Source organism: Microcebus murinus, chromosome 18 (assembly GCF_040939455.1).
Source record: "Microcebus murinus isolate Inina chromosome 18, M.murinus_Inina_mat1.0, whole genome shotgun sequence".
Classification (NCBI taxonomy): Eukaryota; Metazoa; Chordata; class Mammalia; order Primates; family Cheirogaleidae; genus Microcebus; species Microcebus murinus.
In genome coordinates this window covers 32,037,112-32,054,133 of record NC_134121.1, presented here as the reverse complement: position 1 = coordinate 32,054,133, position 17,022 = coordinate 32,037,112, and the positions used below count along the sequence as shown (strand labels likewise).

Genomic DNA, 17,022 nt, shown 5'->3' with positions numbered 1-17,022 from the left:
TTTTGTTTTCTCATTGTGCACATAGGAAATGAAGGAATAGACTGGGTGCTTCGGGCCACATCTGAACAAACTCCATGCTAGCTCTCGGGCCGGATGCAGTGAAGGATGTTGTCATGGGCAGACTGGAGGCCCACACATATCGTATCCCTAGAATTCTCCTCCATGGGGCCTGATGACATGCCAGCTACATGCCAGGGGTTCCTCAAGTCTGAATCAGTCACTCCCGGGGCCTGTGTGTGTTTTTGAGGCTCCTTAGATCCAGCCCAGCTGCAGCCCTCTGACTGGAACCAGGAACTGCTCTTTTCATGTCCGTCCACCTGCCTTCCCTCAGCACCAGGCCTGACAGCGCTCAGTGGCCACCGTAGCCTCCTCCTCCCAGAGGAGCATTTCCAGGGGCGCTAGTGGAGAAATGAAGAAAAGGTCCTGGGAGCACAGAAGTGTCTGTGTCCTGTGTGCTTCCCACGTCCCCCGTACACACACCACCCTCCCGCCCCTCCGCTGGGCCCCCAGCCCCTCCTAAGCGCCGGGCCGTGATCCCCACCGCTCTCCTCCACAGGCTGAAGGCCACCATGAGCTCTGAGACGCCCACCAGCCGGCAGCTGTCAGAGTACCTCAAGCACGCCAAAGGCCGGACGCGCACAGCCATCCGCAACGGGCAGGTGTGGGAGGAGTCCCTAAAGAAACTGAGGCAGAAGGCGCCATTGACCAACGTCACAGGTACAGAAAACCCACTAGCCCACTGATGGCAGGAAGGGGCCACCTCCCCACAGGAGAGCAGAGGCCACCAGCAGCCGCGCTCCCTGTCAGGAGCTATCTACTCAGAGAGGCACGCACAGCTCTCCCGTGACTGGCAGAGCAACGAGGGGCTTGGAGGACAGCAGAGGCAGGAACTGAGACCTAGCAATGTCACACTGCCAACCCCAAGTGAAGGGACATTGGTACTCTTTGTACGATACCATCTGTAAAGCCTCTGCCCAGAGGAAGTGCTAAAGTCAATAAACATGGGCTCCTTGTCCCAAACCACAGTGCCACCACTTCCTCTAATACAGGGGACATTTAAGCCACCTATGTCAGGGGGCATTTATAAGGATTAGGTCACAGGAGATGAGATTTCTATCTTGTTCTGGGCAACTTGTTGCTGAAACAATGAATTTAACTGATGGCTTGGCCATGCCCTCCTCCACACCCACCCTACCCCCAGCCAAATGCCACAGCTCATGGAGGGTCATGAGGAGGGGTTTGGTCCTGACAGGAGGAAGAGGCTACAGGTTCTCCCTGGGAAAACAGCAATGGAGGTAGAATACCTGGCCCAGGACTTGGGCAAATTCCAAAGTGCCAAAAGAAGAAAACTGGGACAAGGTGGGGAGAAGTAGGGAACACTTTGGATTCTGAAATTCAAAAGGTGCTGAGGGTTGAACCCCAGCCCCTGCCAACTTTCACAGATTCCTGCCCTCCCTGCCCCACAGAGAAGCCCCACACGGCCACATTTCCTCTTCTCCCTTTCACTGCAGACACCAGGATGGGTGACGGGCTGTGTTCAGAACGTGGGGCAGCTGTCTCCATTCTGTGCCTACATAGAACCTTCTGATGCCTAAGGCCACCCTCCTCTGTTACTCCTCCCACCACCCCCCTGGCCCTCACTATAAAATTACCTGTCCCTGGGCTCAGTGGCACATGCCTGTAGTCCCAGCTACTCTGGAAGCTGAGGCAGGAGGATTACCTGAGCCCAGGAGTTTGAGGTTGCTCTGAGCTAGGGGGACACCACAGCAAGACCCTGTATTAAAAAAAAAAATTATCTGTTCCTTCCCAACATCCTTCCTAGCTATATTATTGCTTGCTTGATACTTTAAGTGTCAGCAAAGCTTTAGAAGAAAGCAATCTTATCAAACTCATACTAACATACGCTTAACCTCTCCAGGGTATTTTCATTCTAAAAGAAAGATTTGTCTATTCAAATGACTCTCGGCCTGACAGACAAGGACTTACTAGCCATGCTGGGGACATTCCCAATTACTCACTATCTGTGTGGCCTGGGGCAAATCTTTTGAGCCCTGTGGTCTCAGTTTCTTCTCTGTAAAATGGGAGTAAAAGAATCTTACCTTAATGAGTTGTCAAGATTAAGTGAGAGACCGCCTGAGAAATGCTTGCCTAGAACATGGAATGCACTGCGAAACGCGTGCCCTGCCGTGTTTGCAGAAGGACATGCCTCTGAATGGAGAAGGAACTCAGCCCCTTGGGGGTCCCTTCTGTTGCAGGCTCCAGCCTGGACCTGACCTCGCTGTCTTGGGAGGTGGGCTGCGATGCCCCTGCCGCGGCGGTGCAATGCGACACCAGCAGCCCTTACCGCACCATTTCGGGAGACTGTAATAACAGGTGCTCTGGCAGGGGTGGGCGTGAGGGGCGGACCCCCACTAACCGCCCCGCCCCGCCCACCTGCACCCCAACCCCTACGCCTTGCTTTGCCCCTGGGCATCCAGGCAGAACTGCCACTGCCACCGCCGCAGCCCTACCGTCCCGGACTTGCCCCCAACTCCCCACCCTCTAAAGACCACGCGTGTCCAGCGGCCCAGCGAGCCCACGGTGTCTAACTGGAAGCGACACCTTTCCCCAGGGCAGAGGAGCCCCGCGCCCTGGGGGGGTGGGCGCAGCTCAGAACCCCCTCCCCATCTGACGCACATCCTCTGCCTCCCCTTTCCCTCGGCCAGAGGCTCCGGGGTCCCCCGTGGGGTCCCGAGCAGTGGGACCCGGGGCCAGGCGTGGCCGGGCGCGGCGGCAGGCCCGAGCCGCGCGGCCGAGGCTGAGGGCGGGCTCGCGGTTGCAGGAGGAGGCCCGCGCTGGGCGCCGCCAACAGGGCCCTGGCGCGCTGGCTGCCCGCGGAGTACGAGGACGGGCTCTCCCTGCCCTTCGGGTGGACGCCGGGCAAGACGCGGAACGGCTTCCCTCTGCCGCTGGTGAGGGCGGGCCGGGTGCGGGCGAGGACGGGAACGGAGGGCAAGGGAGGCCCCCCGCAAACGCACGCGGAAAGGCCGAGATGTAGGCGGAGGGCGGAGGGAGGCGCCGCGGGGCCGCGTCCCGACAGAGACGATTTGGACTTGCTCGCTGGCGACGTTCCCCGGAGTGCCACTAGACGGCAGCAGAGCTCCGAGCCCGGAGCCCAGCCACGTGGTGGGCACGTCCCAGCCGCCAAAGGCCAGATACCCTGGGGTCTCCCAGGCAGATGGCCTCGCTGCCCCATCCTGCTCGCGCTTACCCCTGCCCCAGCCCCTGGAGTGCATCAGCTGTTGTTTGCCTGGAGGTCCTATCTGTTGGCCTCATCGGAGCTGGCAGCCCCTACCCAAAGCCCCTCTCCTATTCCCGGACACCTGGCACCTCCGTGGCGCTCACTTCGCGGAGGCAGCCTGTCTCTGTTTTTCCTCCCCGTAATGGAAAGGGCCCTGGGCTTGCAAGTGATCAAGTCATACAGACCTGGGTTCAGTCCCATCCCTGCCTTTTTGTAGCTGCAGGACCTTGGAGAACTGACATCACCGCTCCAGGATTCAGTGTCGTCCTTTACAAGATGGGGTAATGCCCCCCACCTCACAAGCTCCTCATGGGGATTGAGTGTACCTGTTACATCGTGGGCACTTAATAAACTCCAGTTGAATCTGAATCCTCAAAGCACTTTTTCCTCCAATCCACCCACCTCTTCTCCCTCCATCCATAGGCCCGGGAGGTATCCAACAAGATTGCCGGCTACCTGAATGAGAAGGATGTCTTGGACAAGAATAGGTCCCTGCTCTTCATGCAGTGGGGGCAAATTGTGGACCACGACCTGGACTTTGCCCCCGACACCGAGCTGGGGAGTAGCGACTACTCCAAAGCCCAGTGTGAGGAGTACTGTATCCAGGGAGGCAACTGTTTCCCCATCATGGTAGGCCCTGCAGCCGAACAGATGTCCCTAACAAGTCCCTTACCCACCCTGATGTGGGAGACATTCCCAGCCCTTTAACTATGATCTCTTGGTAGATTTTGGATGCTGATTCCATAGCTTCTCAAGCCCACACATCCATCTATTCAGTAAATAGACATCAACCATCTAATCCGTGCCAGGCAGTACACTAAGCACCAGGGATACAACAGTGAATAAGACACTGCTTCTGCTCTCAAGGACAAAGGGCCAGTGTGGGCAATGGACAAGTAGCTACTAATGGCAAAACTAGAAAGCTCTGGGGAGCCTTGGTCAGCAGCAGTGCTAACACCTGAGGGCTTATTAGACATGCAAAACCTCAAGCCTCACCCCGGACCTTGGGAAATACATTCTATTAATACATTTTACCAAGATTCCCGGGAGATTGACCTTACACACAGTAAAGGTTTTGAAACACTGCTGTAAGTCATTCAAAAGGATGGCTTCAGCTCCCAGAAGGAGTTGAAACTTGGATGAATCCGAATGAGCCGCAGGGATTTGTGGGCATTTCCTGCAGGAAGAGAGAGGACCTGGCAATGGTGCACCCTTTCTTCTTATTCACGGGTTTTACAGTTAGAGAGCAATTTATTCACTTAAACAACAAATCAAGGCTGTGTGCTGTGGCATGAAGAATATGAGCTGTGGAATGAAGCCAATCTAGATCTGAATCCCACATCTTTCCCTTCCAGCAGTTTGTAAGTTCTTAGGCAAGTTACTTAACTGTTCTGAGGCTCAGTTTCCTCACCTGTGAAATGGGACTGAATTGTCCACTTTATGGGGTTTTCTGAGGACAGAAATGAGATAAAGTATGCATAATACCTGGCATATGGTAGGTCCAAAAATAAATAAAAAGGTAGCTTTATTAGTAGTAATTATTAACGAACCCTTTCCCATCTCATGTCCTGCTTTCCTGTGCAGGCATGTCAGGACTCCCACCCCACCGAAAAGTCAGAGCCCTCCCTGTAAAGGACTGAATGATTGCCTTTTGCTCTTTTATTCAGTAAATAGACATTAGCCATCTAGTCTGTGCCAGGCAGGATATAGTGAACTTCAGGGTATTAAAGGCCCAGGGTGTGCAACGTCAGCAGGAAGTGTCTAGGGTCAGTGTCTGATCCCAGGGTCCCAGAGGATGCCATCAGCATCTTTGCATCCAGATTTGCCCTGGGGAGAGGTCACCAGGGCCCAGCTATGCTGCTTCTACCTGGTCATTTATGCCCAATCTCTCTGCAGTTCCCACGCAATGACCCCAAGGTGAGGACTCAAGGGACGTGCATGCCTTTCTTCCGAGCCGGGTTCGTCTGTCCCACTGCACCTTACCAATCCTTGGCCAGAGAACAGATCAACGCTCTGACCTCCTTCCTGGATGCCGGCTTTGTGTACGGCTCCGAGCCGAGCCTGGCCAGCCGCCTCCGCAACCTCAGCAGCCCCCTGGGCCTCATGGCCGTCAACCAGGAGGTCTCGGACCATGGGTTACCCTACCTGCCCTTTGCCAACAAGAAACCAAGCCCCTGCGAGTTCATCAACACCACGGCCCGGGTGCCCTGCTTCCTGGCAGGTGAGTCTAGGCTGGGAGCAGAAGGGCCCAAGGACAAGGGGGTTATCCAGGGAGGCTTTGCCACTGCTCTTTTCTCATCATCTTTCTGGAAAAACGCACACCACGCCCCTGCTGCCCCTGGCACTGGTCCAGGACCGGCAGAAGGGCCCCGATGAATAGAGAATCTAAGAACATGTGTTCACTGTAAAACAAAATAAGGAAGTCCAGAAAAGCTCAAAGAAAAATAAAAAGAAAACTCACACAATCCCACCACCCACCAAAAATCATCGTTAACAATTTTTAGTACTTTCATTCCAGTATTTTTTCTAGCACACATATAGTTTTACATTGTTTTACATAATTGGGATCCTACTATAAATAATCTTCTATAACCTTATGTCTTTACTTAATATACTCCATGCCCTTAACTATTCTTCTACAACATGATTTTTAATGGTTGCCTGGTATTTCCTGACATATGTTACCGTACTTTATTTTCTCAACCCTGTGTGGGGGCATTTAGTTATTTCTATTTTTCTGTGTTGTATTGTTATTGTTTAGGTAATGGTTATCTTTATGGATGAATCTTTGTTCTCATTTTGGATACATTTATTAAGATAATTTCCTAGAAGAAGAAGTTCTAGATTAAGAGGAACGTTTTTTGTTTTTGAGACAAAGTCTCACTCTGTTGCCCGGGCTAGAGTGCTGTGGCATCAGCCTAGCTCACAGCAACCTCAAACTCCTGGGCTCAAGCAATCCTTCTGCCTCAGCCTCCCGAATAGCTGGGACTACAGGCACTTACCACCATGCTTGGCTAATTTTTTCTATTTGTAGCTGTTTAACTAATTTCTTCCTATTTTTAGTAGAGATGGGGGTCTCACTCTTGCTCAGGCTGGTCTCGAACTCCTGACCTCAAGCCACCCTCCTGCCTTGGCCTCCCAGAGTGCTAGGATTACAGGCGTGAGGGAACGTATATTTCTAAGGCAACACTCGTGTGACCAAAGCCCTCCTAATTCTGTTCCTTCCAGGGGCTCACATCCTCCTGGGCCTCTGTCTCTGGCTTCTGGAGGCCTTTGCTCTTTCAAAACTCTACTCTCCCGGGACAACCCCCTGGCCACCCTGACATGGCAGAAAGCTGGCCCAGAGGCCAAGGTCTCTTGTTAGTTCTTTTGGATTTTGTGTTTACACATACCCCACATCAATCCAGACACACAGCCAAGTTGTTTCCTATTTTCATAAGAATATGCACCAAGAATTTGTGGATTTAGTAGACTTTCCTAAAGATTAGAGGACATGTGGTCTTTCACCATTTAACTGCCCCCTTTCCATGCCCCCACAGGTCCCCATCTAGATTCCTTTCCCTTTATTACACATAGAGGAATTCAGCCCTACCCAGGTTCCTACCATCAACCTCATTCCTAAAATTTTCAAAGTTGCTCTGCAAAATAAAAAGCCCCTCATTTATTTCACCTGCCCTTCTTAGAAGGCAGTTGAATTATAGTTAACAAAATTTTCCTTCCTCATATCTCACCAGTAGCCTTTACTACATTTCCCTGTGATAAGCCTTATGATCCCCACTTTCATAGACTAGGAGGCTGAAGATCAGAAACATTAGGTAACTCGCCCAAGGTCACACAGCTAAGAAGTGTGTGTATGGAACTGAGTTCAACCCTGTGATTCCTCCCCTAGTCCCCATCCCTCTCCACCTCACTTCCCTTAATTTGACTGGCAGGAGGGGCTTAGGAGAGGGTCCCTCGGGGTACCATCATTTCTTTGTGCGGGTTCCCGCATGCCTGGCCAGCTCGGGGAGAAGCCACCTTCCTGCCTTCTGGGCTTTCAGGAGATTCCCGAGCCTCAGAGCACTCCCTGCTGGCCATTTCCCACATCCTCTTTCTCCGCGAGCACAACCGGCTGGCCAGAGAACTGAAGAGACTCAACCCTCAGTGGGATGGGGAGAAGCTCTACCAGGAAGCCCGGAAGATCCTGGGAGCCTTCGTGCAGGTAGGAAGGCCCAGGCCCACCTGGCCCCAGCTCCCAGCTCTGCCCTCTGCTTGCTGCTGCACCTCCAGCTACCTCTGTTCCCAGACCTCCATGTCCCCCTTCTCTTCCACTGCTTCTCTCCCATTGTCTCGTCCTTATAAATGCCCCCTCGTTTCATTTCTTCAGCTTCTCTGTCCCAAAAATGAATCCCTGAATTCGGAGTGATCCAGATGTCATGGATGTCATGGATGATCCAGAGAGTCATCTAGATGTTGATCCCTTTAGTGTGTCTGCCCTGGTGCCACCACTGGGACTATAGGCTCTGCCACTCCTGGGACTGCCACATTATAGTGATACGGGTTATTTTGATTTCATTCTCTTCGTTTTTAATTCTCTGTACCTAAGCCACATGTCATGGGTATACTCAACTGGTATTGTTAATTGACTGATCAACTAACTAGAAGAGACTTAGAAAGATTAATATGTTAGGCTAGGCGTAGTGGCTCATGCCTGTAACCCCAGCACTTCGGGAGGCTGAGGCAGGAGGATCACTTTAGGCCAGGAGTTTGAGACCAACCTGGACAACATAATGATACCTTGTCTCTAAAACATAAGAAAAAACTAGCTGGGTGTGGTGGCACATGCCTGTAGTCCTAGCTACCCAGGAGGCTGAGGCAGGAAGATCACTTGAGCCTAGGAGTTCAAGGCTGCAGTGAGCCATGATTGCGCCACTGTACTCCAATCCTGGGTGACAGAGCAAGACCCTGTCTCTAAAAAAAAAAAAAAGTTGACATAGTTGACATGTTGATATATTTTAAACATTTTATTTTAAAATAATTGTAGGTTCTCAGGAAGTTGCAAAAAAATGTACACAAAGGTCCTGGTTACCCCTCACCCAGCCCCCCCCCCCCAGTGCTAACATCTTTCATAACCATGGTACAATAGCAAAAGCAGGAAGTTTAACATTGATACAAACCATACAGCTTTTTCAGACTTCACCACTTATAAATTCAATCATCTCTGTGCGTGTAGGTGTGTGTGTGTGTCTGCTATAATTCAGGATTTGCCTATTTCTTCCTTCAGTTCTAACAGGTTTTGCTTCATATATTTTAAAGCTCTGTTGTTCGATGCATAAACATTTAAGATTGCTTTATCTTCTTGATAGATAGATCCTTTTTTCATTATATAATGTCCCTTTTTGTCCTAGGTAACTTTGTTTGCTCTGAAGTCCACTTTATCTGATATTAATATAGCCACTCCTCCTTTTTAAAATTAATATCTCTGTGATATATCTTATTTCCTCCATTTCAACCTACCAATATGTATGTAATCATGTTTCTTGTAGACAGTGAGTTTCTTGTAGACAGCATATAGTTTGGTCACTTAAAAAAAATCTACTGTGCAAATCTCTGCCTTGTAACTGATGTATTTAGACCATTTACCTTTAAAGTAACTATTAATGTGTTAGGGCTTAACCATGCCATTTTATTATTTGTTTTCTATTTGTTCTTTCTGTTTCTTGTTCCTCTGTTGTTATTGTTTTTCTTGCTCTCTATGGGTTAATGGAACGTTTTTTAGAGGTCCATTTTGATTTTCATATATTGCTTTATATGTTTTTTTTTTTCCAGTGGTTGTTCTCAGCATGGGTAGATAGATAGATAGAGATAGAAAGATAAAGATACATGGCATATAGCAATCTGCTGGTGTCAGTGTTTTATCGCTTCAAGTTAAATATAGAAAACTTACTTCCACTAGGACCTTTAACCCCCTCCCACTTTTAAAATATAATTATCTAGAGTATTTCCTCTACATACATTTTGCATGACATCATATGGTGCTTCAATCATAAAATATGATTAAAGAAACTTATAAGGTAGAAAATAATTTGTTTGCTTCTACTTTTACTCATTACATTCTTCTTTCCTTTCTGAAGTCCCAGCCTTCTTTTGTTATCACTATCTTTGTGTTTATAGAGTTTTCTTTAGCCATTCTTTAAGGATAGGTCTGCTAGCAACAGATTTTCTCACTTTTCTTTCATCTGAGAATGTCTTTATTTCCCCTTTATTCCTGAAGAATAGTTTCACCAGATAGTAGATTCAGGGTTGACAGTTCTTTTCTTTCAGCACATGAAAAATATTTTGTGACTTTCTCATGGCCTCCATGGTTTCAGATGAGAAATTCAGTGTTATTTGGATTGGTGCTTCTTTATAGGTAATTTGTCATTCTCTTTGGCTGTTTTTCAAACTCTTTCTTTTTTTCCTGGCCTCAAATCCCTGGGTGAAGTGATACTCCCACCTCAGCTTCCAAAAGTGCTGGGATTGTAGGCGTGAACCACCACACCTGGCCTGAGAATTTTCTTTATGTTTAGTTTTCAGAAATTTAATTATGATGTGTCTTGGAGTAAATTTCTTTATGTTTATACTGTTTGAGATTCAGTTACCTTCTCAAATCTGTACATGCATGTCTTTTACCAATTTTGAGAAATTTGTAGGGATTAGTTATTCAAATACTTTTCAGTTTCACCCCCTTTCTCCTCTACTTCTGGGACTCCATTGATATGAATGTTAGAACTTTTGTTATTGTCTCACAGAACCCTGATACTCTCATTTGTCTGAGTCTGTTTTCTTTCTGTTGTTAAGAATGAGAAAATTCTATTGATCTGTCTTCAATTCTATCCTCTGTCATCTCTACTTATTATTGAATCTATTTAAGTATTTTTAAAATTTCAGTTAGTATACTTTCAGTTCTATCATTTTAATTTGTTTCTTTTTATAACTTTTTCTTCTTTGCTGTGATATTCTATTTTTATTTGTTTGTTTTAGGATAATCTATAATTTATTATTGAAGCATTTTTATAATGGCTGCTTTAAAATATCAGATCCTTCTAACATCTGATTCATGTTGGTCTTGACATCAGCTGATTGTCTTTTCTCACTCAAAATGTGGCTTTCCTGGTTCTTGGTATTATGAGTGATTTTTATTTGTATCCTAGACATTTTGGTTATTGTGTTAGGAGACTCTTAATCCTATTTAAATTTTTAGCACATACTTACCTTGTTTAGGTTTAGCATGTAGGTTCTGGACTACTTTTGTGAGCTTTAATTCCACCAAAGTTTAATTTCCTGAACCTAGCAATGCTATTTTGGTTTGCTTCATTCTTCTGGTGCTACTGGGCTTCCCACTCAACCCCTGCTGGTGCTGTCTGCAAGGCAGGAAGGTACTTTCCTTGCTGCCTGCTGTTGCTCAGCAACCTTTTAGGAAAAGAGAAGTCACTGTGCCTGATCTACTTATGCCACCAGGTGATGAGCAAAGAGACACTGCTGCCACTACTGCAGGCCAATCAGACCATTTGCCAACCTAGATTTTAGATTGAGGGCTGGAATAGCCAGAGTCTTCAAGGGGGCGTGAGTTGTGAAGCAGGGATCAGGGCTTTCTACTAGGTCTCCGCTGGACTTCCCTTGGCCCAATCCTTCTGAAGGAGACAGCAGGCTTTACTTGACTTCTTTTGTTTATTTCTGTTGGAGGTTCCAGATTGCCAGCCTCTCCTGCACCCAGTCTGAGGGAGTGTAGGAACTCACCATGTTGGTATTCCCCAAGTCATAAAATCCCCAACCAATTTACCTCTTTCTTTCCAGCTTTCAAAGTCCTTTTATGTTGCCTGTTGACTAATTCCCAGGGTGTTTAGTTGTATTTAGTGGGAGGAGCAAGGAAAAATGAGTCTCTTCCATCTTGTTCTAGAACCAGAGCCTCATGCACATATTTTTAACTATCAAAGAGATCTATTTCCATTTTTTTCCTCAAAATCTCCAGAATTCAATATTTATTTTTTTTTTAAAATGGACCCACAAATCTTATTGCTGGAGATGTTTGTAGGAAATCATCCACAGAGTAAAAAATATCTGCCTAAAGATTGTATAAGTTAAGGCTTATATTAGTTTGCCAAGGCTGTCATAACAAAATACCAGAGACTAGATGGTTTAAACAAAAATTTCCTCACAGTTCTAGGGGCTGGAAGTCCAAGATCAAGTTGCTGGCAGATTTGGTTTCCCCGAAGCCTGTCTCCTTGGCTTGCGGACAGCTGCTTTCTCACTGTGTCTTCACATGGCCTTTTCTCCGTGTGTGTGCCTATCTGGTCTATCCCATTCTCCTTATAAGGATGCCAGCTGTATTGGATTAGAGCCTCACCTTATGACCTCTTTTAACCTTAATTACCTCCTTAAGGCCCTATCTGCAAATACAGTCACATTAGAGGTTAAGGTTTCAACATAAGAATTTGAGGCATATATAGTTCAGTCTATAACAATGCTTTTTGGACTACAAGAAAAAGAAACCCACTCAGGCTAGTTCAGAAGTTCAGTATTGGTTCAACCCTATACGTGTGTCAAATGGAAGACGATAAGGGTTTCTTCTGGGACCCCAAGACAGGGAGTGTAGTTGAGCCTTATCCAGGGTTAGAGCCAGAGATTGGAAACCATCTGGAATTAAGGCAGCTACTCTGGTTCTGTCGCTCCCCCCTCTCTGCTCCTCTCTCAATTTCTCCATTGTTCCCCACTCTCTCTGCAGATGGGTCTTCTCTGCTTTTCAGTACATGTTAGAAAATGAGCACCTATGTGACCCCACCTGCCACCTCAGATCCATTACCATCCTGAACAGTCTAGAATAGCTACATCCCCAATCTAAATTTGTGAGAGGGAATCTGACTGACCAGCTTGGTCAGGTGCCACTGCTGGGCCATCTACTGTTGCCAGAGGTGGGGTTCTGTCTCCTGCTGCCTCTCACAGCCTGGGGGACAGACTGCCTGATCCGCAGGTGACATCCCCACGGGATATGCCACTGAACAAAGTGGAAGCCACCTAAGAGTAAATCAGTAAGAGAATGGCCAATGAATATTACACACATTTAAAATAATTGTGAAAGCTAGTTAGAAATGTGGGAAATGTTAAGTGAAAAAGCAGAATGCAAAGCTATGCATTCTCTAGGATTATAACTATAATAAATATATACAATAAAATATATTATATAGATAAAATATATATCATATAGAAAAAGACTAGAAAGAATACAGATTAATATAATTATTGTGTTATGTGGAGGCATGATTTTTCTTTTCTGAAAATTTTTTTCTATTTGTGTTGTTTATTGTTGTTGCATAAAACATTAGAAACCAATCTTTCCATGATGCAGCATTTCTTTCAGAACTGGAGATTGAATGAATTTCCCTTGGTTGCTCCTGAATCATTCCTGTTGTTTATCATTCTTCTTACCCTGACTTTGTTACATTAAAGTGACACACAAGGACTGCCACTTTAGCATCAAGGTCATAAACTTAGAGCAAAGATGACAAAGAAGGATCTCATGTGCCAAATTCAAATGACTGATTAGTAGAGCGTATGTTGAGAAAAATTATAAGAGATCAGCAGACAGGATGCCATGATCGATTAGCAATGTCTGCCATGGTCATAGGAATGGAAACTGGGCATGAATGCTATCCATTTGCCATCCTCGATTTTTGACTGTTCATCCTTCTTGGCCATAGCTCTTCTCCAGTCTCCCTCTGCAGAAGTTCAAACCTTCTCATACCCTTTCCTCATTTCTCTCTCCAGATTATTACCTTTAGAGACTACCTACCCATTGTGCTAGGTGACCATATGCATAAATGGATCCCCCCATACCAATGCTACAATGAATCTGTGGATCCCCGAATTTCCAATGTTTTCACCTTTGCCTTCCGCTTTGGCCACTTGGAAGTCCCCTCTACTATGTCCCGTCTGGATGAGAATTATCGGCCATGGGGTCCAGAACCAGAACTTGCCCTGCACACCCTCTTCTTCAACACCTGGAGGATAGTCAAAGATGGTATGTCCTTTCGGGGAGCTGTCACCTGGCTCTCTTCTCTACAGCCTGCTCGTAGGGGTACCTGGCTTGGAAGTCAGACTCCAGGCACTTTTGTGTGACCTTGGGCAAGTGACTTCACCTCACTGAGCCCCAGTTTCCTCATGTGTAAAATGGGGAAAATAAGAATACTCATCTCGTGCTGATATCCAAAAAATTAAATCAGATATACATACAGAACACCCTACAATGGTTGGGTGACACAAAGGAGGTGATCAATAAATATTAGTTATTATTATTTCTTTCCTCCTTCTGGCTTCTAAAGTGCCTGGGATTGCCCTACCTCCTTGCCCTGCCCTAGGCTTCTCTGACCTCTATAGAAAGAATTCATGGGCTTGGTAAATAAACTGCTCTTTTCTATTCTTCTCGGAAGCCTTCCACCTCCATGAGGTGCCACAGGTGGGAGCCAGCTTTCCTTTATCCCTGGGCTGTGCTGCGCTGACACTAGCTTTACTTAAGGCCTGATGCATTAGGGCCATTTCCTAAAGATTTATGCAGCCTCTTTCCATTCTGCAATGTTCCTCAGCAGAACACAGCGAAAGAGAAGGAGCTGACTCCATGAACTAGAACTCGAAAAAAATTTTTTGACATTTATACTCTTGTCTTCATCCCTCCCTTTCTGCCACTCTCGGAGCAGGCAGTGTGGACTCTCCTCTCCCCCTGAGCACACCATGCAGGCCGCACTGTGCTCTGCTCTCCCCACTTCCAGCCCACGCTGTCCAGGTGGCCCTACTGTCATCCAAGAGAAAATGTCTGGTGGAGGCAGGGGCCAGCCGTGGAAGATGTCCCCCACCCTACTCCATCCTAAGGATGGCCTCCGGTCTCTCTTGGCAGGTGGCATTGATCCTCTGGTGCGGGGCATGCTGGCCAACAAGGCCAAGTTGATGAAACAGAATAAAATGATGACGGGAGAGCTGCGCAATAAGCTTTTCCAGCCAACGCACAGGATCCACGGCTTTGACCTGGCTGCCATCAACATACAGCGTGGCCGGGACCACGGGCAGCCTGGTGAGCGCGCTGGGGTCTGGCCTGCACGGCGGAACTTTTAGCTGATTTCTGGGGCTCTTAGAGACTCTCCTCTGTATAACCCTGAGAATCTGATCTATTCTGAAATGGAAGGAAGGCCAGTTTTGAAAACCCACTTTGTTCATCTACGAAGTGGAATCTTCCATTTTCTCTCATGCAGAGACAAGAGCACATCCCTGGTACAATCTTGGAGTTCCTCAGATGAAAAAGAGAACAACTAACTTGTAAAAACAGTTTAAAAGCTCAGAAAATATTAAGAAAAGAACAGAGAGAAATTGATGACTGTTGGACCTTTCTTTTCTACCCATAAGTGACAATTTAATATAGTAATTAAAAGCCAGGCTGCCTCCATTCATATCGCAGGTGTGCCATTTACTAGTTATGGGACTTTGGGTGAGTTACTTAACACTTCTGTTCTTCAGTTTGCATATTTATACAGAGCTTAGAATAGAGCCTGGACTCATAGTACCACGTCCTACAGTCCCCGCAGGACTAAAGTGCCACAGACACAAAATAACAGATCACTGCCTCCCCATCCCAAAGGCTGTGAGCTCAGACATTTTAGGGCTGACAGAGCTGGAGTGGGTATGTCCCCGAGATGGTGTGTGGGCAGGGATGAGACAGCCTCAGCCTCTCCACCCTAGGGTACAACTCCTGGAGAGGCTTTTGTGACCTCTCACGGCCGCAGACCCTGAAGGAGCTGAACGCTGTGTTGAAGAACAAGGTGCTGGCCAAGAAGTTACTGCGTCTCTACGGCAGCCCTGACAACATCGACATCTGGGTCGGGGCCATCGCTGAGCCCCTGGTGCAAAGGGGGGCGGTGGGGCCCCTCCTGGCCTGCCTCCTGGGCAAGCAGTTCCAGCAGATCCGTGATGGAGACAGGCAAGTGAGACTTCGGCTGGGGAGGCAGGGTGGGGCCCTTCTCCAAGGCGGGTGTCCCAGTGTCCTGCGTCCTCCGTGAGGACTAACTCCAGACCTCGGTGTGAGTGGGGCTTTTCCATGGTCCCAGTGGCCTACTTCCTTCCCCTGTGGCAGAGTGGGGCGAGGCCACAGCTGGACGGGATGCAATGACCTGCTCTGTCCCTGCAGGTTCTGGTGGGAAAACCCCGGGGTCTTCACGAAGAAGCAGCAGGACTCTCTACAGAAAATGTCCTTCTCACGCCTTGTCTGTGACAACACCCGTATCACCAAGGTCCCGCTGAACGCATTCCGGGCTAACAGCTACCCACAAGGCTTTGTGGATTGCTCAGCCATCGACAAGCTGGACCTCTCACCCTGGGCCTCGGCGGAGGATTAGGGGCCTGGGCTCCAAGGCCTCCACGCTGCACAGTCAAGCTCCCTTTGGTCCACGATGCCATTTCACGCAAGTCCAATGACCTGGTCCTTTAGAGCTCCACACCCAGTCCCAGCCCCTCTTCCAAGCTGGGCCTTTCACACCTGCCAGATGAACAGCTCATCCAGGCCCGGGGGAGGCTGCCTTGGCCTCCCCAGCTCTTGCACTCGGCTCCCCCACTTCCACCCACAGCCTCTCTGCCTGTGGAAATCCTCCTTCCTGTCGGGACCCAGGCCCTCTGAGATGACCTTCCAGGCTAGCTTGCTGCATGTCACCTGTCCTCTCCCCTCAACGGGCTTTGCTGAGTCTGTGGCCCGAGTGTGCCCCATGGCACCTAGCGTGGTGCTCAGCACATAGTGCTCAAATACACCTGGTGATTGACTAAAGATACTAGCAATGACACTGTTCCCTCTCAAGTCAGGCCTTGGAATTACTGCCAAATAAGCAACTAGATGTTTGTAACCCACACCTGTCTCGTTGCTAAGATATGGCACACGTGGGTCTTGGGGTGGGAGGGCATAGTGTCGTGGGATTTCCAAGAGCTCTCGAAGCAAGGGCTCCTGGGGAAGAAGAACTGGCTGTGGAGTAGCAGGAGACGGGCTGCTGGAAGGTGGGGGCAGGGGAATTACTGGTGTTGCCAAGGGATAAAACAGGAAGGAAAACCAAGCTTGAACTCCCCTGCAGCTAAAGGTGATTTCTCTTCCAGCAGCCCTTCTAGGAAATACCCTCTTCTTCTAAGTCAGCGGTCCCCAACCTTTCTGGCACCAGGGAGTGGTTTCACGGAAGACAATTTTTCCATGGGGTGGGGGAGGGGAGGCGGTGATTCGAGCGATGGGGAACAGCTGTCAATACAGGTAAAGCTTCGGTCTCCCACTGCTCACCTCCCACTGTGCAGCCCAGTTGCTAACAGGCCACTGATGGTACTGGTCTGTAGCCCTGGGGGATTGGGGACCACAGTTCTAGGGCAGTCCTAGGGCCTATGAAGTCTCTAAATGGCAATTTCAGAATATTCCTGAGATGCTACTCAATACAGATTCATATGCTTTTATTTTATTTTATTTTATTTTATTTTATTTTATTTTATTTTATTTTATTTTATTTTATTAAGTCTCACTTTATTGCCCAGGCTAGAGTGAGTGCCACGGCATCAGCCTAGCTCACAGCAACCTCAAACTCCTGGGCTCAAGCAATCCTCCTGCCTCAGCCTCCCAAGTAGCTGGGACTACAGGCATGCGCCACCATGCCCGGCTGATTTTTTCTATATATGTTAGTTGGCCAATTAATTTGTTTCTATTTATAGTAGAGACAGGG

The 17,022-nt window shown here is 48.0% G+C and overlaps 1 protein-coding gene across 1 annotated transcript; it reads left to right on the top strand.

Annotated features, from left to right (window-relative positions):
• The first annotated feature begins 556 nt into the window (after positions 1-556).
• On the top strand, positions 557-16,101 carry LPO (lactoperoxidase). Its single transcript, XM_075994438.1, has 10 exons — positions 557-717; positions 2,256-2,373; positions 2,822-2,951; positions 3,704-3,910; positions 5,177-5,501; positions 7,321-7,481; positions 13,064-13,316; positions 14,187-14,360; positions 15,023-15,260; positions 15,468-16,101. The coding sequence occupies exons 1-10, from the start codon at positions 570-572 to the stop codon at positions 15,673-15,675; spliced, it is 1,962 nt and encodes a 653-aa protein (XP_075850553.1). The 5' UTR covers positions 557-569; the 3' UTR covers positions 15,676-16,101.
• The last annotated feature ends 921 nt before the right edge of the window (positions 16,102-17,022 follow it).